Raw genomic sequence first — 24,390 nt, 5'->3', positions numbered from 1 at the left:
GAGGACGCAGCTAAAAAAGGAGGCTTCTGATTGGCCGGGACGTCTGGCTCCAATTCACCTGTAAGCTCACCTGCAAGAGAGCAGGAAGTGATGTCATCACACAGGAAGCAGACTGGTGATGTCATCACACAGCTGTCAGACAGCCGGGAACTTGTTTCTGCAGGAATATTGACGCATAAACAGTTTGAAGAGTAAAGAGCGCTTTGTGCATATTAAATATGAACCTGTGTGCTGCTCACAGCTGGACTGACGCGCTTCATGAGACTCCCACAGGTTCCTCATATTACTGAACATTATGACCTCATCAGGAGTTCATGAGCTCACATCTACACACTGGGTTCTCAGTGGAACATTACATTTACTTCTAAGTTCACGGAATCAAGATGGGGTGAATTTAGATTGGTTATTATTCTCACGGTCGCCTGTCTCCGGGCAGATTTACTAACTAGAAGTAAACAACGATCTACTCTCCAGAGAGAAACTGTAGTGCTTAGAACCCAACGGACCCAACAAACCCTACCATCTAGTACCAAACCCTACCATCTAGAACCAAACCCTACCATCTAGAACCAAACCCTACCATCTAGAACCAAACCCTACCATCTAGTACCAAACCCTACCATCTAGAACCAAACCCTACCATCTAGTACCAAACCCTACCATCTAGAACCAAACCCTACCATGAGAACCAAACCCTACCATCTAGTACCAAACCCTACCATGAGAACCAAACCCTACCATCTAGTACCAAACCCTACCATGAGAACCAAACCCTACCATCTAGAACCAAACCCTAGCATCTAGTACCAAACCCTACCATCTAGTACCAAACCCTACCATCTAGAACCAAACCCTACCATCTAGAACCAAACCCTACCATGAGAACCAAACCCTACCATCTAGTACCAAACTCTACCATCTAGAACCAAACCCTACCATGAGAACCAAACCCTAGCATCTAGAACCAAACCCTACCATGAGAACCAAACCCTAGCATCTAGTACCAAACCCTAGCATCTAGAACCAAACCCTAGCATCTAGAACCAAACCATAGCATCTAGTACCAAACCCTACCATCTAGTACCAAACCCTGGCATCTAGAACCAAACCGTTCCTTGAGAACCAGACTCTTTGGTCTAGAACCGAACTCAGCAGAAGAAAACAGTAGCTCTCAGAACCAGGATCTTAGGCACTCAGTCCAGGTCTAGAGACTCTAGACCTTGTTGTGGTTCTCTCAGAGTTCTGCTCAGATGAACTGATACTGAGAGCAAGGAACGTCTTTAGAGAACAGAAACATTTGTTTTTATCGATCCATTTGGTTCCTTTTGGTCCAGAGTTCAAAATCCCAGGACTTCCTGTCAGAGCCGGAGTCGGTGACGTTCAGAAGGTTCTACGCACGAACACGGTGCAGGAACAGAAGAAGAACAATGAGGACCCTCTGAGACATCTGTGGGCAAAGATAAAAGGCTCAATAACCATTCAGCTGTGTGTGTGTGTGAGTGTGTGTGTGTGTGTGTGTGTGTGTGTGTGTGTGTGTGTGTGTGTGTGTGTGTGTGTGTGTGTGTGTGTGTGTAGCAGCAGGTAAATTGTTGTTCAATGACAGACCTGCAGGCTGCAGGACGACATCAGTGACGACCAACAGCTGCTGTCAAACAGCGACAGGCTCCGCCCACTCACCTAATAAAACAGGAAACTACAACAAGTTTGAACCTTTTACATTTATCCCAGTTTGAATCAGAGAAGTCGACCTCAGACCCCTCAGGAACAAAGAGACACGAAACGACCACAAAGAGACACCAGACAACTACAAAGAGACACTAGACAACTACAAAGAGACACCAGACAACTACAAAGAGACACTAGACAACTACAATGAGACAAACAACGACAGAGTGACAATAGAGTGAAGATGACAGAGTGATGATGACAGAGTGATGATGACAGAGTGATGATGATAGAGTGATGATGACAGAGTGATGATGATAGAGTGATGATGATAGAGTGATGATGACAAAGTGAAGATGACAGAGTGATGATGACAGAGTGATGATGACAGAGTGATGATGACAGAGTGAAGATGACAGAGTGAAGATGACAGAGTGAAGATGACAGAGTGATGATGACAGAGTGATGATGACAAAGTGAAGATGACAGAGTGATGATGACAGAGTGATGATGACAGAGTGATGATGACAGAGTGAAGATGACAGAGTGATGATGACAGAGTGATGATGATAGAGTGAAGATGACAGAGTGATGATGACAGAGTGAAGATGACAGAGTGAAGATGACAGAGTGAAGATGACAGAGTGATGATGACAGAGTGATGATGATAGAGTGATGATGACAGAGTGAAGATGACAGAGTGATGATGACAGAGTGAAGATGATAGAGTGAAGATGACAGAGTGATGATGACAGAGTGATGATGATAGAGTGAGGATGACAGAGTGAAGATGACAGAGTGATGATGACAGAGTGAAGATGACAGAGTGATGATGATAGAGTGAAGATGACAGAGTGATGATGACAGAGTGATGATGATAGAGTGAGGATGACAGAGTGATGATGACAGAGTGATGATGACAGAGTGATGATGATAGAGTGAAGATGACAGAGTGATGATGACAGAGTGATGATGACAGAGTGAAGATGACAGAGTGATGATGACAGAGTGATGATGATAGAGTGATGATGACAGAGTGAAGATGACAGAGTGATGATGACAGAGTGATGATGATAGAGTGAAGATGACAGAGTGATGATGACAGAGTGATGATGATAGAGTGATGATGACAGAGTGATGATGACAGAGTGAAGATGACAGAGTGAAGATGACAGAGTGAAGATGACAGAGTGATGAACATGAGGACCCGCTCTCAGCTCTCAGTGGCCCTCTGGGGGGCCGCGAGCCTCCAGCTGAAAATTTGCCTAAAGCAGCAGGAAGCAAAGGGAAAGTGTTTAAACGGCTCATTTCACTAAAGCGGGAGGCGGTGGAGACATCATCATCATCATCATCATCATCATCATCATCATCATCATCATCATCATCAGTCAGCGCTCTACAGTCCAGAGCGTGACGTCAGCGAGCTGAATATAAGAGCTGAGAGGCTGACGGGACGCTCCACAAGATCCTCACACCTGAGACCTGCAGACCTCACACCTGCAGACAGACAGACAGGCACGCAGACAGACAGACAGACAGGCACGCAGACAGACAGGTGATGAAGATGGGCTCCTCCTCGCGCCTCCTGCTGCTCCTCCTCTCCCTCAGCGCCTCCTTCAGCTGCTCCTCCGCAGCGCAGAGAGACTCCAGACTGCTGCTGCACCGGAGCCCAGTGCTGGGAGACAGACAGGTGAGAGACAGACAGACAGGTGGAGACTGACAGGTGAGAGACAGACAGGTGGAGACAGACAGGTAGAGACAGACAGGTGGAGACTGACAGGTGAGAGACAGACAGGTGGAGACTGACAGGTAAAGACAGACAGGTGGAGACAGACAGGTAGAGACAGACAGGTGGAGACAGACAGGTGGAGACAGACAGGTGGAGACAGACAGAATTCCTTTAATGAAACTTTGATCATCAAACATTTAAACTTTCTAAATCTTTTTTTTTTTTGCTGTTTTTTTCTCTTTAAAATGTTTCTCAGCTGCTAAAATAAAATTAATGTCGAGGTTTTTAAAGTTTAGCTAATAAAAGTTATTGTTTTGTTCTTTGAACGTTTTTAGTGTTTTCATAACAAAATATAAATTTTTCAGTTTTTTCACTTCTCTTCTTTTATTTTGTATCTTTATCTTTATATTTCATATTTTATTTTTTATTCTTTCTTTTTTAATGTTTATTGTTTATTTTTATTTATTTATTTATTTTATCTTGTATCTTTAATATGTACTATTTTATTTTATATTTCATATGTGTCTTATAGCTAAAACATTGTTATTTTTGTTTGAAAGCAATTTATTTTCTTTCTTCAGATAAATTATGATTAAAACTAAACGAAACAATATATATTATATATATAATATATATATATATATATATATATATATATATATATATATATATATATATATATATATATATATATAACATGTTGATGATAATTTTGGTTTAATTAATTAATTGATATGATTCATAAGTTCATAAAAGAAATAATAATAAATTAATGATGTTCAATAACTTAAAGTCACTTTTAAACGTTTCATGCTTCCAAAGACATTTTTTTAAATTAAAAATGAAAAAAAGATTTTTTTTAATTTACATTTTAATATTGTCTCATAGTTCTTTATCTTCAGTAACGTTTAAGGTTCTTTATCTTCAGTAACGTTTAAGGTTCTTTATCTTCAGTAACGTTTAAGGTTCTTTATCTTCAGTAACGTTTAAGGTTCTTTATCTTCAGTAACGTTTAAGGTGTTTAATGTCTCAACATGTCTCTGGTTCTCAGGAGGTGTCCCGGGCCTCGCTGGTGGAGCTGCTCCTGTCGGACCTCCTGCAGCTAGAGAACGAGGTTCTGCAGGAGGAGAACTTCCCTCTGGCTGACGGAGAACCACAAGATGTCCGCGAGGACCTGGAACGAGCCGCCGGGCCGCTGCTCGCCCCACGAGAGAGGAAGGCCGGCTGCAAGAACTTCTTCTGGAAGACCTTCACTTCCTGCTGAGAGCCTCCTCCCTTTTCATCCTCCCTCCTCATCCTCCTCCCTCTTCATCTCCCTCCTCATCCTCCTCCCTCCTCATCCTCCTGTACAGAAACCGTGTGGATCTGGCTCTTGAGTGTTTGGACGAATTGTTTCGATTTTTCTGAGCGGATTCTTTCTGAATGTAACGATGAAACTATTTTTAATTGTTGGTTTGAATAAAATCAGTTTGAGACAAACGCTGGCGCGTGTCTGCTCTTCATCATCATGAAGCTCTTCATCATGAATCTAAAGAGTTCAAGACTTTAGTTTTCAACATGAGCCGTGTTTTCTCAAAGATCCTGAAAGGTTTGCATCCGCTCACTAAACACAGAATATCTCCTCAACCACAAGGGCTATTTGAATAATTTCAAAAGGTAAACTATTCAGAGAAGTCTTGTGAGACCAGTTCAGAGGTTCATGTAGCAGAATCTGTGTTACTGGTTTACTGGTTGATGATAGAACACGGGAAAGAAAAAGATCTTTCAGAATGTATACCCTCTTTTTAATGATGAAATCATCTCTTTTCTTTCTACTATAAAACATCTCCATGTGTTCACAGTTTCTCTGCTAAGTTTCACTTTGATTAAGTAAAGTTAGATAGTTTTAGTAATTCATTTTTCATAAATAAGGCCCTAACTTTCTTCCTGGACCTTGAACGCCTCTGATTCCACACCAGAGGGACTCAGTTCAAGATGCACCAACACACACCAACAAGTATTATTTATGTATAAGTACAACACACACCAACAAGTATTGTTTATATATAAGTAAGTACAACACATACCAACAAGTATTATTTATCATAAGTAAGTCATATTTCAGGTTGATATCTTGGGGTTTTGATGGTCCTTTGAGTCATATTGATGCTTTATGTTCATATTTATGGTTTATTGTGTTATAAACAGCTGCATTGTGTTGCTGCGTCATGTCAGAGGTTTGATTCATGAGAGCACGAAGACCTGGAGAGCGAGGAAGATGAGGAAGACTCCTGATGAAGAGCTCGGCCCCCAATGCTGGGGAGGAAGTAAAAGGGTAAAGAGTTCAAGAGCTAAAGACACTACGCGATAAGGACTACACTGTGTGTGTGTGTGTGTGTGTGTGTGTGTGTGTGTGTGTGTGTGTGCCTGTGTGTGTGTGTGCCTGTGTGTGTCTGTGTGTGTGTGTGTGTGTGTGTGTGTGTGTGTGTGTGTGTGTGTGTGTGTGTGTGTGTGTGTGTGTGTGTGTGTGTGTGTGAAGCAGCTGCTGCAGTCAGATTAGCAGCTCTTTTCATTCATTAACTCTTTGTTAAGAAAAGCTTTCAGGGATTAAACCTTAATGAGAGCTGATGATTGACAGCTGAGACACACACACACACACACACACACACACACACAGTTAAAAAAGTTCAGTAGAAAGTAGTGTACAAGTACAACATCAAGGTACTTGTAGTCCTCAACGAGGAAATATTGATCTTTCATTCTGTGTTGGTTCTGGCGCCTCTTGTGGACCAAGATGGTAATTAAATGAGCACCAGGGTCCATTTAGAAAAGCTCTCATTGTAGAGGAGGAGGGGGGGTTAAACTGGTTCTGGGTCTGGTTCTAGTTCTGGGTCTGAATCTGATTCTGGGTCTGGTTCTGGGTCTCTCCATAGTGTCCTCTGAGGTCTATGGAGGACTGAGACTGGTTCAGTTACAGGATCCTTCAGGTTTTGAACACAGTACTTTTCACAGTGTGTAGAAGTACTTGTACTCCAGATATACAAGTACTTCCTCTGTGTTGTGGAGGTGATCTGCAGGTGCAGCTGTGATGTCAGAGGAGCCACTTCCTCCTAATAAACAGGAAGCTGCCGTCAGCCAATCAGAGGCCAGCGTTTCTAAACGCTTCAATAACCCTTAATGAGCTTTAATTACAGCTGTGTGTGTGTGTGTGTGTGTGTGTGAGTGTGAGAGTGTGTGTGTGTGAGAGTGTGTGTATCCTGCATCCTTCCATGTCAATGAAGTGCATTTAAGGGTCAAGGACGATAAAGTGGAACATGACGACACAGCGTCACTAAGTTATGCATAAATATGTACGAATATATAAATATATATATATATATATATATATATATATATATATATATATATATATATATATATATATATATATATATATATATATATATACAGGTCCTGGTCCTAGTTCTGGTCCTGGTCTTGGTTCTGGTCCTGGTCTTAGTTCTGGTTATAGTTCTGGTCCTGGTCTTGGTTCTGGTCCTGGTTTTGGTTCTGGTTATAGTTCTGTTCCTGGTCCTGGTTCTGATCCGTGATCTCAGTCCGCCCTCTGCTGGAGGAACTCTGAACGACATCAATACTGAGCCTGAAGCCCCGCCCACAACCACCTGACCAATCAGAGCCCAGGATGCTGCTGACGTCTTTAATATCAGATTATAATTTCATTATTTTATAAATGCCAAAAGATTTATTAGTAAATTAACTTATAAATTATAGAACTATTCGAAATGAGTAAAGCAGAGTAAATAAGTAAGTAAGTTTCTTTTCCTTCTTTTCCTGTTCTTCATGTGTGTGAACATGAGCGTCCTCACTGGTTCCACTGGTTCCACTGGTTCCAGCTGCGCTGTGCGTCTGCGACCAGCAGGGGGCGACGTCACTCCACCGCTTCAGAAAAACATGGTTCATTTTGAAGACATAGATTTACAGATTTTCAGACTTTCTTAAACTTCTGTTTCATGTTTACAAACCTTTCTGTTTTTGTCTGAAAACTCTGAGGTTGTGAAGTAGAAGTACACGGAAAACAGAGTACTAGTACTGTGTTTGTGTCTGCAGACTGAGAACCAGTGGAACCAGTGGAACCAGTGGAACCAGTGATCAGCTCCTCTTTCCTCTCCTGAGGTTCTTTAGTTTCCACTTCCTGTTTCCTGCTTTGAGTTTATGATTGTTTGTGATTTCATGTCTTTGTTTATTCTCATAAATAATAATAACAAAAACATTCTAAACTCTAAAAGTCACAAAACTAATATTTAATTATTCTGAACTTAAAGGATCAAAAAGAAGAGAGAGAGAGAGAGAGAGAGAGAGAGAGAGAGAGAGAGAGAGAGAGAGAGAGAGAGAGAGAGAGGGAGACAGACAGGTAGCTCGAGCTGGAGGAGGTGACGTAGGCCGTAAGGATGACGTCAGCCCCGCTGTCTCGGGGTGTGTTTGTTTGTGAGGGAGAAGCTGGTTGGATGTGGGCGGAGTCAGAGGAGAAGAGCTGCTCACTGGAGGAGGAACAACAGACAGGAGGACAGAGAGACAGACAGACAGGGAGACAGACAGACAGACACACAGACACACGCACAGAGCAACAGACAGGCAGCGGGATGTGGCGGCGCAGCGGCCGTCGGTAGCGCTCTGTTCTCGGGCTCGGAGCTCCAGGATGAGCGTGGCGCTGCAGGACCTCCGGAACACCGTGAGTACACGCGCACGCACACACAAGTCAAACAACCGTTCGTGCACGCGCAACGTGCATGCGCCCGGACACGACACACGCAACTCCTACGTGTCCCTCGCGCACCGGTCGGTTCTGTGTCCGCGCACCTGATGCTGATCACCTGTCAATCACTGCGCGTGGTGCGCGTGCGTTACTGCGTCTGTGCGTGTTTGCGTTCGTGTGTGTGTGTGTGTGTGTATGTGTGTGTGTGTGTGTGTGTGTGTGTGTTTGCTGACGTCACTGATCAAACAGGATGATTGGTTCCTGATCAATATCTCAACAGGACGCTCAGACGTTAAGAAACACAGAAGAAGAACTGATGACGTCACTTAAACTAATTGTTCTTTCAGATGAGGGACAATGAACTCAATGACAAGAATAACAAGAACAATAATAACAATAATAATAACAATAATAGTAATAATAACAATAATAAAACGATCAATGAATCGATTGAATGTTAAATTTTATTTAATATTTATTTTATTTATTTAATGTGTTTATGATTTAATAGCTTTTTAAGTTTCACTCAAACTAGAAAATAAAAGATTTGTTGTAAAGTTCTCAGACTAATGATTTAATATCTCCAAGAGAAAAGTCTCAATATTTAAAATGAGTCTCTGCTTTTTAGAAACAGGAAGTTCCTGGTGTGAAAATGAAGCGCTCCTCCAGGGTGCGTTCAGTAATCAGGCTGAGCCGCATTCCCTCAGCCCACCTGAGGAGACCAGCTCAGTCGGCTGGAGCCCTCAGCTGCTTCAACCTGTCGGCTTGCCGATCTCTGATTGGATCATTGTGACAATCAATCGGCTGGTTAGCATTAGCCGTTAGCATGCAGTCCACGTGTGCAGATAAACACAAATATTAAAGACAGAGGGCGACGTTACAGATCCGTCTTCAGCAGCAGAGGTCTGGTCTCTAGTTAGAAACTAGTCAGAGAGAAGTTACTTTAAGAAGATCATTAGAGATACCGAGTCATCATTAGAGATACCGAGTCTTCATTAGAGATACCGAGTCATCATTAGAGATACCGAGTCATCATTAGAGATACCGAGTCATCATTAGAGATACCGAGTCATCATTAGAGATACCGAGTCATCATTAGAGATACCGAGTCATCATTAGAGATACCGAGTCATCATTACAGATACCGCGTCATCATTAGAGATACCGAGTCATCATTAGAGATACCGAGTCATCATTAGAGATACCGAGTCATCATTAGAGATACTAAGTGACTATTAGAGGGACTAAGTCATTGTTTTCTATATCGGTGGCGGTCGTGGTGTCAGAGCTCGGCCTTCAGCGAGGCCGTATCGTCACATCAGGCGGATCAGAGGCAGAAAGAGTTTCTGGAGTTTCCGTCACAGAGCGACTCACTGACACTCTCCATAGTGCACAGATATGGCGTTGCAGTACAGCAGCCCCAGGTGCAGCAGCAGCCCCAGGTGCAGCAGCAGCCCCAGGTGCAGCAGCAGCCCCAGGTGCAGCAGCAGCCCCAGGTGCAGCAGCAGCCCCAGGTGCAGCAGCAGCCCCAGGTGCAGCAGCAGCCCCAGGTGCAGCAGCAGCCCCAGGTGCAGCAGCAGCCCCAGGTGCAGCAGCAGCCCCAGGTGCAGCAGCAGCCCCAGGTGCAGCAGCAGCCCCAGGTGCAGCAGCAGCCCCAGGTGCAGCAGCAGCCCCAGGTGCAGCAGCAGCCCCAGGTGCAGCAGCAGCCCCAGGTGCAGCAGCAACAGCGTTGTGGCTAGTTTATGATTAAATATTGTAAATGTATAAAACAGTAACAGTAACATAATCAAATATAGGCCTTCAGTAAGTCCTGAGGTTCTAGCTTCTAGGTGAGACGCTAGATTCACTGACCAATCACAGCACATGTTCATGGTCACATGGTCCAAGAAGACATAAAGAGGCCTGAAGGAGCAAGGGAGCACATAAAATAAGTCACTATTAGAGATAATAAGTCATTAATATAGATACTAAGTAACTATTAGAGATAATAAGTAACTATTAGAGATAAAAAGTCACTATCAGAGATAATAAGTCATTAATATAGATATTATGTCATTATAGAGATACTAGCTTTCTTTTCTTGGACTTTGGGATTATTTGTCAGTTTTTCCAACTTAATAACTTGTCTTTGGTTAATCGGCGATATGGAAACATTGCTTTCTTGCGGCAGGATGCCGTTCATCGTGGGTCACAAAATCCACATGCATTGTGGGAGATGTAGTCCAAGGTGACTGAACACTGTGAAGCAGCACAGACTTTAATCTGAAGACCAGCGTATGTTTTTGGGCCACAAACAATGACGTGGCGGGCCGGATTCGACCCGCAGGCCTCGAGTTTGACACCAGTGTACTAAGTCGTTATTAGAGTTAATAATTAAAGAAATATATATTTAGTCATCATTATTAAATACGAAGTCATTATTAGAGATACTAAGTATTACATACTAATTATGTCAAGGCTTAAAAGATGTTTTCTTTCCATCACGTGGCTACGTTCTTATCTTTCTAGTGATCTAATATGCTCCCATAATCTCTCCATATTGTAGATCTGTAGATATAAACGTCCAAAAAGATGTAAACGTCCAAAGAGATGTTCACATCTAAAGAGATGTAAACATCTAAAGACGTGTAAACATCTAAAGACGTGTAAACATCTAAAGAGATGTAAACATCTAAAGACGTGTAAACATCTAAAGACGTGTAAACATCTAAAGAGCTGTAAACATCTAAAGACGTGTAAACATCTAAAGAGCTGTAAACATCTAAAGAGCTGTAAACATCTAAAGAGCTGTAAACATCTAAAGACGTGTAAACATCTAAAGACGTGTAAACATCTAAAGACGTGTAAACATCTAAAGAGATGTAAACATCTAAAGAGATGTAAACATCTAAAGACGTGTAAACATCTAAAGAGATGTAAACATCTAAAGACGTGTACCATTGATTCTTCATCACAGTTTAAGACGTTTTCCTTTGATTGTCTTTGTGTGAACATTCCCAAGCTGGCAGTGTGTGTGTGTGTGTGTGTGTGTGTGTGTGTGTGTGTTGGGCAGGGTTTACTGCTTCCTGTCTGCAGCTCTGTGACTTCCTGTCTTAAGACGCCCAGTTTCCATTTCAGCATCAAAACAAACCAAAAGCCCCCGACCACCAACTGTTGGTATCTGATCATCTTCCTCACCACCACCATCATCATCATCATCATCTACATGATCAGTTTCCATCTGAGCAACATATCTTCATCTTTTAAAACCTGAGTGGCTCTTCATCACCTCCTTCTTCATCTTCAGTTAAACCTCAGACTGGTTTCAGTGGTGCTGCTGGTCTGGAGCTAGAGGTCGCATGGGGGAGGTCCAAGAGGTGTGTGTGTGTGTGTGTGTGTGTGTGTGTGTGTGTGTGTGTGAGGGGGGGGGGGGCTTCAGGTGCTGAGGTCAACAGTCAGGTGTCCTCCGTGTCTCTGAAGACAGACAGATGTTACATAAGCTGCAGTGAGCTCCATGAGAGCAGAATGGAGATGATTCACTACTTTATCTAATTACACACACGATGACATCATCACCCTCTACGGAGATATATAACACCCACTCGTCTCCTAGCAACCCCCACACCCCCACCCCTATGTGTGCGTCATGAGAGAGAGAGAGAGAGAGAGAGAGAGAGAGAGAGAGAGAGAGAGAGAGAGAGAGAGAGAGAGAGAGAGAGAGAGAGAGAGACTTCAGGAAGGAAACAGTTGGAAACCTTTAGTTTCCTGTCGGGCCGTCAGGCAGGAAGACAGTCTGCAGGAATACCTCTCTATGTCCTCACTATGTCCTCACTATGTCCTCTCTATGTCCTCTCTATGTCCTCTCTATGTCCTCTCTATGTCCTCACTATGTCCTCTCTATGTCCTCTCTATGTCCTCACTATGTCCTCACTATGTCCTCTCTATGTCCTCACTATGTCCTCTCTATGTCCTCTCTATGTCCTCACTATGTCCTCACTATGTCCTCTCTATGTCCTCACTATGTCCTCTCTATGTCCTCTCTATGTCCTCACTATGTCCTCTCTATGTCCTCTCTATGTCCTCTCTATGTCCTCTCTATGTCCTCACTATGTCCTCTCTATGTCCTCTCTATGTCCTCTCTATGTCCTCTCTATGTCCTCACTATGTCCTCTCTATGTCCTGTCTATGTCCTCTCTATGTCCTCACTATGTCCTCACTATGTCCTCTCTATGTCCTCTCTATGTCCTCACTATGTCCTCTCTATGTCCTCACTATGTCCTCTCTATGTCCTCTCTATGTCCTCTCTATGTCCTCACTATGTCCTCTCTATGTCCTCACTATGTCCTCACTATGTCCTCACTATGTCCTCTCTATGTCCTCTCTATGTCCTCACTATGTCCTCACTATGTCCTCTCTATGTCCTCACTATGTCCTCTCTATGTCCTCACTATGTCCTCTCTATGTCCTCTCTATGTCCTCTCTATGTCCTCACTATGTCCTCTCTATGTCCTCACTATGTCCTCACTATGTCCTCACTATGTCCTCTCTATGTCCTCACTATGTCCTCTCTATGTCCTCTCTATGTCCTCTCTATGTCCTCACTATGTCCTCTCTATGTCCTCACTATGTCCTCACTATGTCCTCTCTATGTCCTCTCTATGTCCTCTCTATGTCCTCACTATGTCCTCTCTATGTCCTCTCTATGTCCTCTCTATGTCCTCTCTATGTCCTCACTATGTCCTCACTATGTCCTCTCTATGTCCTCACTATGTCCTCTCTATGTCCTCTCTATGTCCTCTCTATGTCCTCACTATGTCCTCTCTATGTCCTCACTATGTCCTCTCTATGTCCTCACTATGTCCTCACTATGTCCTCTCTATGTCCTCTCTATGTCCTCTCTATGTCCTCACTATGTCCTCTCTATGTCCTCTCTATGTCCTCTCTATGTCCTCTCTATGTCCTCTCTATGTCCTCACTATGTCCTCTCTATGTCCTCTCTATGTCCTCTCTATGTCCTCTCTATGTCCTCTCTCTGAGGACCAGAAGTGTCCTCAAACATAGAGCTGTGATGCTAACATGCTAGCACTGCAGTAGTTTCTGTGGTGAACTCGTCTGTTTAAGTTCATAAAATGTGTGTGTGTGTGTGTGTGTGTGTGTGTGTGTGTGTGTGTGTGTGTGTGTGTGTGTGTGTGTGTCAGAGCCCAGGGCTGTTTGTGTTCCTGCCTCACGTCCACTGGGGGCTGAGTGTAAACAGAGGAAGAGAAGATTTATTTGTTCACACTTAAAGACCTCCACATGCTGCTGACACAAGCTGGAGTTCACCACCGAGTAGCAGATGTTATACTTCTTCTTTCAACACGTACATGTACTTTAATATACATTAAGGTAAAGAACTGGATCAATATATAAATAATGACAAGTTACTGCAAGCGCTCTCCTGACCACCAGAGGGGGCTCCTCTGGTTGTATAGAAGTCTATATAAATAACTACTTCTCTTGATTTATTCCCTCAGTAAATAGTAAACTTTAGTCTAATCTGCTTAGAAACTTGAGTATAAAAACTAATATTCACTGTTTTATGTACTCGACTGTAAAAGTAAGTTGTTTTACTTTGGCGGGAAGGAGGGGCGGGCGTTGGGTGGGGGGGCATTACTGTTACCTGTGATGTTAAATATGACTTACAATCCGGCCGGTCCGGCAATCAAACCTCCGAGGTTGTGTCTTGAATGCTGAGCTCAGATGTCGAGTCCCTGAAGGCAGCTTGAGCTTTCAATGAATAATAAATAGAGACGAGCGATTGATTCCTGAAGAGTGAAGCGCTCACGAGGACGAGTCCTCCGAGACAGGAAGCCGGCGAACGCCTTTACTTCTTCAGATGAGGCTTTATGAATAGTTACATGAATACTGTCAGAGTAAAGGTCAGAAACTGCTCCTGAAAAAGTGGAAGTACTGTTTTTGTCACCGTGAATAAGACCTGTTCTGTTCCTGTCCCCACTCGCGTCCTCACGTCCTCACGTCCTCACGTCCTCACGTCCTCACGTCCTCACGTCCTCATGTCCTCATGACCTCATGTGTCTCCATCTCTCTGCAGATGTCCAACTATAAACGAGCTACGTTTGAAGAGGACGAGGTGTCGGACGCCCCGGTTGAGGCGCCCTCGTCTCCTGACCGAGTGGAGGTCAGTGAACGCAACACAATTGCAAAGAAAGGAGACTTTTATTTATTTTTATTTTTTTTATTGCGACTAGGACATCTTCCTAAATCCCCCTCTCACTGGTCCCAGGTGATCTCAGAGAGACTTAAATCCACTTCTCAGACCTTGGGAGGTCGATGGTGGGGGAGTAGGGGGGTCAGGGGCTCAGACTGAAGCCCAGCGGGGGGCCACATCGTGGGGGTCCTCTTCCCACAAAGAGAGGCCCGGTGGGGGTGCTGGACCACCGCCTGGTCTGACCCCTCTGGAGGAGGTTCAGTGAGTCTTAGTGTCCGTGGGGTATCGGACCATTATGAACCCTTCATCCGGACCCCCACTGTGCTTTCATTACACTTTAACTATTTTAATAAAGTTTTGCAGACGATTGTTATCAGTTTGTTTCCTTTGTTATTTTAAAAGTCCCATAACCCCCCACCCCGAGTGTACCTAGACCCTGAGTCCTCAGCCTGTCCGGTCTGTCTCTCAGGTGGGCTTCAGGAAGGGGGGCGTGGACTTCCTGGGCCGGAGGACCCAGCTGGAGGTTCTGCTGTCGGTTCTGCTGCTGGCCTCCCTGCTGGCCCTGCTGGCGTCCCTGCTGGTCCTGGGTCTGGGGTTCAGCTCAGGTAACTCCTCCAAGCCCCGCCCACCCTCCTTCTTTGAACCCCCTTCAGTCCTCTGTCCTCCTTTAATCCCTCCTTTCCTTTCCTAACCCCTCCCCCCCCGCCCGCCCTTCCTCATTTCCTGTCCAGTCTCGCTCGTCTTTCCTTTCCTACTCCTTTTCTACTGTCCTTTCATTACTGCTCTACTTCATCCTCTCTTTATCCCCCTCCTTTGTTCCTTCCCTATCACGTCCTTCTTGTCCTCTCTTTCTTTCCTTCTCTGCCTCATATTTCTTTTCCCTTTTCTTGTTCTTCCTTTCCTTCCCTTTACCTCGCCCTTTCCCTTCTGTGTCCTCCTTCCCTCCTCATTTACGCCCACCCTTCCTTTTCTCCTTCCCAGCCTCCTCGTTTCCTCCTCTCCTTTGTCTTTGTCTCACAGACACAAAAGTTTTTAAAACACTTCCTGCTTCTTCAGCTCAGTGTGTTGTATTTCCCATCATGCCGTGCAGACGGTGGGCGTGGCCTGTGCCTGTCGGAGGCGTGCGTCACGGTGGCGAGTCAGATGGTGGAGGCCATGGACCGCAGCGCCGACCCGTGCAGCGACTTCTACCAGTTTGCCTGCGGAGGCTGGATGAGGAAGAACCCGCTGCCGGACGGGCGCTCCAGGTGGTCGACCTTCAACCGGATCTGGGAGCAGAACCAGGCCCTGCTCAAGCACCTGCTGGGTGAGGAGGTGGCGGGGGGGGGGGGGGGGGACTATGACGATCAACAACAATGTCCCCGTTTACTTTAATCTGCAAAGGCCAGCTAAGGTGAAATCTGATTGGATGAAAGCTCTTATCATAATTATGGTAACACACATTGTTGTTTTTCATAATCTGAGCCAGTGGAAGCATGAAGATGTTGAACCGAAGAGGCCCCAGTATTGAGCCTTGGGGAACACCACATGAGGCCCCAGTATTGAGCCTTGAGGAACACCACATGAGGCCCCAGTATTGAGCCTTGGGGAACACCACATGAGACCCCAGTATTGAGCCTTGAGGAACACCACATGAGGCCCAGTATTGAGCCTTGAGGAACACCACATGAGGCCCAGTATTGAGCCTTGGGGAACACCACATGAGGCCCAGTATTGAGCCTTGAGGAACACCACATGAGGCCCCAGTATTGAGCCTTGGGGAACACCACATGAGGCCCCAGTATTGAGCCTTGAGGAACACCACATGAGGCCCCAGTATTGAGCCTTGAGGAACACCACATGAGGCCCCAGTATTGAGCCTTGAGGAACACCACATGAGGCCCAGTATTGAGCCTTGTGGAACACCACATGAGGCCCAGTATTGAGCCTTGAGGAACACCACATGAGGCCCCAGTATTGAGCCTTGTGGAACACCACATGTCATTCTAGTCAGCTCTGAAGTGTAGTTAGGTATCGACACAAAGTATTGTCGGCCCTTCAAGTAGGATACAAACCAGTTGAGAGCTCCAGAGAGTCCTACCCAGAGCTTCAGTCTGTCTAGTAACTTGTATTATTTCGGGGTCTAAACCTCCTTTAGAGACAGACAGGTGGTCTAGAGAGTGAGACAGTTACAGACTAACGTAACCCTCCTTGTGTAGAGAACGGGACCTTCAACGGCAGCAGCGAGGCCGAGAGGAAGACCCAGTCCTACTACCTGTCGTGCCTCAACACCCAGAGGATCGAGGAGCTCGGGGCTCAGCCTCTTGTGGACCTCATCGCCAAGGTAACTACATCACGATGCGTTCAAGGACATCTGGAAAGAATCTGTCTTTACAGCTTCTGGAGGACAAAAGCAGATTGCACAACATACCAAGACAATTGTCGGCTGTTTTAAAGTTTGAAGCTGGTGAAGGAATTATTTTATTAGTAAACTGTATTATTGTTATTATTATGCATCAACATTATTTTATCTTTTTTATTAACTATTTTAATTATTATTTAGTATTAAAACCGACGTAGCGTTTATTAACTCTGGACTCTGAACCGGACTCTGTTGGTTCTGTAGATCGGGGGCTGGAACATGACGGGCCCCTGGGAGAAGGAGAACTTCATGGAGGTTCTGAAGGCGGTCTCTGGTCCCTACAGAGCTCAGCCCTTCTTCAGCGTCGGAGTCAACGCCGATCCCAAGAACTCCAACAGCAATGTCATCCAGGTAACCAGAACCAGACTGGACCAGAACCTGGACCAGACTGAAACAGAACCAGGACCAAACCTGAACCCGACTCTACCAGAACTAGAACGAGAAGTAAAAACATCACTAGAACCAGACTAAACCAGAACCAGATTGTACCAGGGTGGACTGTGGCTTAGTGGTTGGCACGCCCGGTGGTTTGAACCCCGGCTCCACTCATCCCTGTCGACGTGTCCTTGAGCAAGACACTTGACCCCTGAGTGCTCCCCGTTGCTGTGTCTACGGTGTGTAGAGCAACATGTGAGTCGCTTTGGATCGAAGCGTCATCTGAATGTTCAGCAGAGGTTCTCAAACTGTTTCTGTCTCCACTCTGGAGGAAGCAGAATGTTCTGGCCCCGACAACACGGGAACAAAATGGTCCAATTTGTTGAGACTCCTCCATCCGTGCTTTTTTAATTAATAGATTCAAGAAAATGTGAATATGATCCTCTCAGCTGATTGGTCCACAGGTGAGTCACTCACCTGTTGGCTTCCTGTCCCCAGTTGGACCAATCGGGGCTCTTCCTGCCGTCCAGAGACTATTACCTCAACAGGACGGCCAACGAGAAGGTGAGGACTTCAAGTTGATTCAGAGGTCGTGGACTCTGACCCGCGCAGTGGTCCAGGGTGACGTGGTGTGCTGCGCCTGCAGGTGCTGGTGGCGTACCTGGACTACATGGTGGAGCTGGGGGGGCTGCTGGGGGGCGAGAGGAGCTCCACTCACATCCTGATGCAGCAGATTCTGGACTTTGAGACGGCGCTCGCCAACATCACCGTCCCTCAGGACCAGCGGAGGGACGAGGAGAAGATCTACCACAAGGTCACCATCTCTGAGCTGCAGGTGAGGGCTGTCTCTCTCTCCCTCCCTCTCTCCCTCCCTCTCTCTCTCTGTCCTTCAGGATAGCAGATGCTCACAGAGTCACCATGGTAACAGTTGCCATGAGCTGTTGCCATGCGCCTGCATCCTGCAGAAGTGGGCGGGGTTAGATAACCATTGTTATGTGATTATATAAACACAGATCCGTCTTCAGCTTTCTGGATCCAGTCGTTTTTTCTCTTCGTCCTCGTCGTAAAAAACAAAAGAAGCAAAGATAATGTTTTTATTTGTTGTTGTTGACGTCTCGGGCCTCATGGTTGTGTCATGTGATACACCCTCCCCCATGTGTCCATCAGAGCGTGACCTTCATGCTGGAACACAGTTCTAATGTCTTCAGATGTGAACAATCAGAACAAAAACGTGTTTCCACAGAAAATATTAAACTGTATTTATGTTGTCGAGCCCAAAATCCCTCCTCACAGTCTAAGGGGTCGCCAGTTTCCTGTTCCTCTGTTATTGTGACGAGTATGTTTAATAACTGATCTTATCTTATTGTTAACGTTCTCTAACTGAATCATTTCTTCTCTGGCGAGTTCATCCGTGTCGCTGAAGGAGAACTTAAAGTGAAATGTTTGACCTCCAGTGCCCTCTGCTGGTCAACTCTCGTATGGACCTCTGCTTATTGATCACTCTTTAAAACTTTAATAACCTTTAATACGCTTGAATAAACTTTAATAACCTTTAACAAACCCTTACCTTGTCTTTAGTAGCCCTTAAGCCCTCATCCTAAACCCTTACCTTGTCTTTAGTAGCCCTTTAGGCCCTCATCCTAAACCCTTACCTTGTCTTTAGTAGCCCTTAAGCCCTCATCCTAAACCCATACCTTGTCTTTAGTAGCCCTTAAGCCCTCATCCTAAACCCTTACCTTGTCTTTAGTAGCCCTTTAGGCCCTCATCCTAAACCCTTACCTTGTCTTTAGTAGCCCTTTAGGCCCTCATCCTAAACCCTTACCTTGTCTTTAGTAGCCCTTTAGGCCCTCATCCTAAACCCTTACCTTGTCTTTAGTAGCCCTTTAGGCCCTCATCCTAAACCCTTACCTTGTCTTTAGTAGCCCTTAAGCCCTCATCCTAAACCCTTACCTTGTCTTTAGTAGCCCTTTAGGCCCTCATCCTAAACCCTTACATTGTCTTTAGTAGCCCTTTAGGCCCTCATCCTAACTCTAAACCCTAACCTCAAAGTTCTCTAAGCAAACACAACCTGACCCAGAGGATGCATCTCTTCTTCGTTGGTGCCTAGGTGCTGGCCCCGTCCGTGGACTGGCTGGACTACCTGTCGTCCTCGCTGTCCCCCCTGGAGCTCAACGACACGGAGCCTGTGGTCCTGTATGCCAGAGAGTACCTGCAGCAGGTGTCCGAGCTCCTCAACAAGACGGACCGCAGGTGAGTCCGGCACCATCAGTCGCTCATCAGTGGACGGCGGCAGGAGGTGTCTCACCTGTCTCCTTCTCTGTCTGTCTGTCTCACCTGTCTCCTTCTCTGTCTGTCTGTCTCACCTGTCTGTCTGTCTGTCTGACCTGTCTCACCTGACTGTCTGGCTCCCAGTCTGCTGAACAACTACATGATGTGGACGCTGGTCCAGAAGAGCGTGGCCAGTCTGGACCAGCGCTTTGAGAACGCTCAGGACAAACTGCTGGAGAGCCTGTACGGGACCAAGAAGGTACTTCTACTGCAGTACTGCTGCAAGTACTTCTGCCACCACAAGTACTACAACTTTTATTACAAGTACTCCTACTGATCCATTTATTTATTTTACAGCAGCAGGTACAAATACGTCTCATACTACAGTAATGACGGTCGGTAATCTTCCTGCCAGTCCCAGTTCTGTTGCAGGAACTGGTGGCGCGTTCACTGGTTCTATCTGTCATGCTTCTTACTGACGTTAATGGGTTCTACTGGGAATCAGTTCAGGGGTTGAGCTGTAATTTCTTTTTTTGGCTGGTTCTTACCTGGTTTTGTAAGCTCCTCCTGTACTGGGCAAACTGGTTATATCTGTCTGTTACTGGTTGTAACTGATGTACAAATACCTCTAACTGGTGAACTCTAAGTGCTTCTAAATCCCTGGAAACTGTCTGTATGGATTAACGCTGGTTTTCACTGGTTTTGGAAACCAGGAAGGTTCCACCTGTGTGGGTACCCAACCAGCTGTATGTCCTATGTCCACACTGGTATTCTACTTCCTGTGGCTGGTCCCACTTGTGTGTAACTAGTTGTGGGTTCGTTGCAGTCCTGCACCCCCCGCTGGCAGACCTGCATCGGGAACACTGACGACACCCTGGGCTTCGCCCTGGGGGCGCTCTTCGTTAAGGCCACCTTCGACAAGCACAGCAAAGACATCGTGAGTCGCAGAACCGCTGAGGAAACACTGATCAGAGATCCAACTGGTCCTGGATCAGCTGGTCCTGGATTAGCTGGTCCTGGACCAGGTGCAGGTCTGATCTCCTGTGTCTCCGCCCCTCAGGCTGAGGAGATGATTAACGAGATCCGCTCAGCATTTAAAGAAGCTCTGGACCGACTCAACTGGATGGACGACCACACGAAACGGGCTGCTAAAGACAAGGTACAGAGACAGACAGGTGGACAGACAGGTGGACAGACAGACAGCTGGACAGACAGACAGGTGGAGGTGAAAGTGCAGATTGGTCTCATTGTCTCCGTTTGTCTCCGTTAGGCAGACGCAATCTACGACATGATCGGTTTCCCAGAATTCATCCTGGACCCCAAAGAGCTGGACGACGTGTTTGACGGGGTAGGCGACAGCTGTCAATCATGTCTCTTCACCTGTAGACGGGTAGGACAGGTGTCTCATTCACTTGTGGACAGTAAGACAGGTGTCATGGTAGTAAGACAGGTGTCTGGTGTCTCTCTGTGTTCAGTACGACGTGTCCGACGACAGCTTCTTCCAGAACATGTTGAACTTCTACAACTTCTCGTCGCGGGTGATGGCCGACCAGCTGAGGAAGACTCCCAACAAAGACCAGTAATGATGACGAAGACCAGTAACACACACCAACACAACCAGTCGCGTGCTGACACACACACTTTATGTATCGCCGGTTTGACACATAATATCACAAAAAGTTGTCTCCTCTCCTCTCAGGTGGAGCATGACTCCTCCCACAGTTAACGCCTACTACATGCCCACTAAGAACGGCATCGTCTTCCCTGCTGGGATCCTCCAAGCTCCTTTCTACGCCCACGACCACCCCAAGTCCGTTTACCTCCACCTGTCTGTCTGTCTGTCTGTCTGTCTGTCTGTCTGTCTGTCAGTCTCTCAGGACGTATTACATGTGAACTGCAATTCATATATATCATATAAATATAATGATGTGTGTTTTCAGGGCGCTGAACTTCGGCGGCATCGGCGTGGTGATGGGTCACGAGCTCACGCACGCCTTCGACGATCAGGGTGAGTCCACTTCCTGTCACATGTTCACTTCACTTGTGACTTGTTCATTGAGGTGAAGTCTCCTTGTTCATTGAGGTGAAGTCTCCTTGTTCATTGAGGTGAAGTCTCCTTGTTCATTGAGGTGAAGTCTCCTTGTTCATTGAGGTGAAGTCTCCTTGTTCATTGAGGTGAAGTCTCCTTGAGACCTCATTGAGGAGTCCTCCTTGCCGCCTTCAGGTCGCGAGTACGATAAAGAAGGGAACTTGAGGCCGTGGTGGCAGAACTCGTCGGTGGAGGCGTTCCGCCAGAGGACCGAGTGCATGACGGACCAGTACAACCACTACACCGTGAACGGAGAGCACGTCAACGGAAAGCAGACGCTCGGGGAAAACATCGCGGACAACGGTGGACTGAAGGCGGCGTACAATGTGAGTATGAGAACGTGACGATCAACCAAACCTCAGTACGGCGAGCTGGGCGGCCTCGCGTGGCCTCGCGTGGCCTCGCAGGGCCATGATTGTTACGTCATCGCCGCTAAACGGCCGTTTTTCCTTCAGGCCTATCGGTCGTGGGTCCAGAGGAACGGGGAGGAGAAGAGGCTTCCTGCCGTCAACCTCACCAACGACCAGCTCTTCTTCTTGGGGTTTGCTCAGGTGAGGAGAACAAACGCACCTCAGTGACCTCCTCAATGGAAAGGCGGCCCACAGGGTTCTTTACTGGGGCCTCTTCTGATCTGTAGACTAGCGGTTTGCGCTGATGAAACGATAAGATTTACCAGGCGGTGAAACGTTGCGCATATTATTATTATTTTATTAATGTACACTACGTATGTAACTGACATATTGACATAGCTGTTGCTATGGAGACTGATCCACCACCTCCTTTCTAGCCCCGACTGGGTTCACTGGTCACAGGGTTCTTACGGTCATGGAAAATCTGGAAAAGTCGTTGAATTCTTGAAAGGTTATTTCCAGGCCTGGAAAAGTCATTGAAAAAATAAAACCCCAAAGTTTAGTAAAAGTCATGTCATTGTGTTATATTCATGTGTTCATGACTATTCTTTGTATTTGTCGCTTCCTTCCTGTGCAGATTAACCAAGCTAAGCTAACAGCTGCTAACAATATCTTCCACCATATGATCTGGCAGTCGCTGCTGATTGGTTAGAGCTTAACGCCCCCCGCCCCACACCCTCCGACCATTAAACTGCTGGGGGGACAGGAAGTGAAACCCAACTTGCGTTGTGTTTTCCAGGTGTGGTGTTCAGTCCGGACACCAGAGAGCGCTCACGAGGGCCTGGTGACCGACCCCCACAGCCCGCCCCGGTACCGGGTCATCGGCACGCTCGCCAACTCCCCCGACTTCAGCCGCCACTTCAAGTGCCCGGCGGGGACGCCGATGAACACCGGGCGGCGCTGCGAGGTCTGGTAGACCGGCTGGAGAGGAGGGGGCGGGGCTAATGAGCTTGGTCCAGAGGAAGGGGGCGGGGCTAATGAGCTCGGCCCGGTAGGTTGTAAACTTTAGGTCAGGTTGTCTGTTCGTGTCTCAACTGGAAGCTCTGGAGGTTCAGAGGCGATCAGCTGTTGGTGAGGATGACGAGCGACGATCTTCACCCTCTTCCCGTAATAGAAACCTGTCGACTTCCTGTCAGAAGACCCACTTCCTGTCTGCAATCTGAACGGACTCAGTGGACTTCAGGGACATGATGAGGATGATGATGATGACGATGATGAAGCCACATGAGAAGATGTTGCGGATTTCTGTTTGATCACTGTTATTGATTATTATGATGACTATTGTTATTAATGGGCTTTGGTTTGTGTGCGTTGTGTGGAAGCGATGTAACTCTGTGATGACATCACTGTGATGACGAAGATGAAGCGTTGCGTCATCGTCGTGGCCGCGTGTACAGAAGTCTCCTTCATCCTTCAACCGAGCACCGTTTGAAGGCATCAATTTATTTATGGTTCAAGTAGTTGATTAAGCGATTAATTACATGTTCCACGGTTTTAATTGTTTTTAAGGAGAAAAACACCTTAAAAAGACCAAATAGCATGAAAACATTAACGCATTGAAGGACATGTTCAGGTCTAAATGTTGTTGGTTCACTTTTAGTCTTTTCAGCCCTTAAAAGGTTCTTAAACCTGCAAGAAATATGAAACTATAGAAGTCATATAAATTACTTCTCCACACGTCGCAGCTGTTCCGTGTTCATCGGTGACATCAGCGTTCAACAAACGCCTTAAGGATTTAAGATGTTGCCTTAATTCTTTAGAAAAATGCCTTAAAAATAGAATAAATTAAAATAAATCCAATGACCATACAAATATATTACGCTATATATCTATATATAGATATATATCTATATCTATATATAGATATATATCTATATCTATACATATATAGATATATATATCCCATTAAAATATCAAAATACTATAAATATACCATGTTTTGTTTCGTGTAATCCTTAAAAAAAAAACCTTAATTTTTAAGTTTAAGTGCAATTTCATGAGTAATTTCAAAGGAAATTAAAACTGAATAAAGAAAAGCCTTTAATTTAATTATCTTCAGTTTTAAGGTAGAAATAAAGAGATTTAGCGTAAATGTTTTTAAACCAACTTTAACTTTAATTAATGATGAACTTTGAAATACCGCCTTAAAAAGTTAAAGGAAGTGTTTAGTAGCACGATGACCTCTAGCGTGTCATGTGACCCGAAGGTCGACTCTAAAACCAGCTCGGGGCGTTCAAGGACTACCACTAGCGTGGGAGTTCACAGCTTCTGCAGAAAAGTTAAGAAGTTTAAACAGTTTAACTTTTATTTTAGTTTTACTTTTAGTAGTTTGAGACGAAACACTTTATGAAGAAATGTTAAAGAAATGGAGTATAAAACACAGAAGACTGTTAAACTTCAAGAGTTTAACCGTTTAAAACGTTAGTTACCTCAACGGTATTACCCACAATCCCCTAGTGCTGCTGCTCAGTGCAGGGAGCTGCTTCTGACAGCAGGTGGAGCTGCTCACCTGGATACTCAACACGGTGTGTGTG

At 45.7% G+C, this 24,390-nt stretch overlaps 2 protein-coding genes across 3 annotated transcripts; both read left to right on the top strand.

Moving 5' to 3' along the window:
• The first annotated feature begins 3,140 nt into the window (after positions 1–3,140).
• On the top strand, positions 3,141–4,862 carry sst1.1 (somatostatin 1, tandem duplicate 1). The gene is made up of 2 exons (XM_068585209.1): positions 3,141–3,355; positions 4,446–4,862. Exons 1-2 carry the CDS (start codon positions 3,224–3,226, stop codon positions 4,656–4,658), a joined length of 345 nt encoding a protein of 114 aa, XP_068441310.1. The 5' UTR covers positions 3,141–3,223; the 3' UTR covers positions 4,659–4,862.
• A 3,004-nt stretch (positions 4,863–7,866) lies between these two features.
• Positions 7,867–22,811, top strand: ece2b (endothelin converting enzyme 2b). 2 transcript variants are annotated; one of them, XM_068584521.1, is made up of 19 exons: positions 7,867–8,102; positions 14,197–14,283; positions 14,783–14,918; positions 15,404–15,619; positions 16,512–16,636; positions 16,919–17,065; positions 17,588–17,653; positions 17,736–17,924; positions 19,197–19,339; positions 19,502–19,616; positions 20,184–20,294; positions 20,418–20,516; positions 20,628–20,705; positions 20,833–20,936; positions 21,057–21,167; positions 21,298–21,365; positions 21,582–21,772; positions 21,902–21,997; positions 22,596–22,810. In XM_068584521.1, the coding sequence occupies exons 1-19, from the start codon at positions 8,070–8,072 to the stop codon at positions 22,770–22,772; spliced, it is 2,292 nt and encodes a 763-aa protein (XP_068440622.1). In that variant the 5' UTR covers positions 7,867–8,069; the 3' UTR covers positions 22,773–22,810. The 2 variants fall into 2 exon arrangements, with proteins under 2 accessions (XP_068440622.1, XP_068440621.1); XM_068584520.1 differs by having other exon boundaries at positions 20,184–20,516; positions 22,596–22,811.
• The last annotated feature ends 1,579 nt before the right edge of the window (positions 22,812–24,390 follow it).

The sequence above is a fragment of the Clinocottus analis genome, unplaced genomic scaffold (genome assembly GCF_023055335.1).
Source record: "Clinocottus analis isolate CAN_PGR_092001 unplaced genomic scaffold, fCliAna1.0.p SCAF_2, whole genome shotgun sequence".
Taxonomy (NCBI): Eukaryota; Metazoa; Chordata; class Actinopteri; order Perciformes; family Cottidae; genus Clinocottus; species Clinocottus analis.
Note: the sequence above shows the minus strand (reverse complement) of the source record. Positions and strands in the feature narration are given on the sequence as shown.

Excerpts from the sequence above, each read along its gene's own strand:
- sst1.1 (XM_068585209.1), top strand. The coding sequence starts at position 3,224 with ATGAAGATGGGCTCCTCCTCGCGCCTCCTGCTGCTCCTCCTCTCCCTC. Across the intron at positions 3,356-4,445 it reads CAGTGCTGGGAGACAGACAG|GAGGTGTCCCGGGCCTCGCT; the intron begins GTGAGAGACAGA and ends TCTGGTTCTCAG.
- ece2b (XM_068584520.1), top strand. The coding sequence starts at position 8,070 with ATGAGCGTGGCGCTGCAGGACCTCCGGAACACC. Across the intron at positions 8,103-14,196 it reads TGCAGGACCTCCGGAACACC|ATGTCCAACTATAAACGAGC; the intron begins GTGAGTACACGC and ends ATCTCTCTGCAG. Across the intron at positions 21,366-21,581 it reads GCACGCCTTCGACGATCAGG|GTCGCGAGTACGATAAAGAA; the intron begins GTGAGTCCACTT and ends TGCCGCCTTCAG.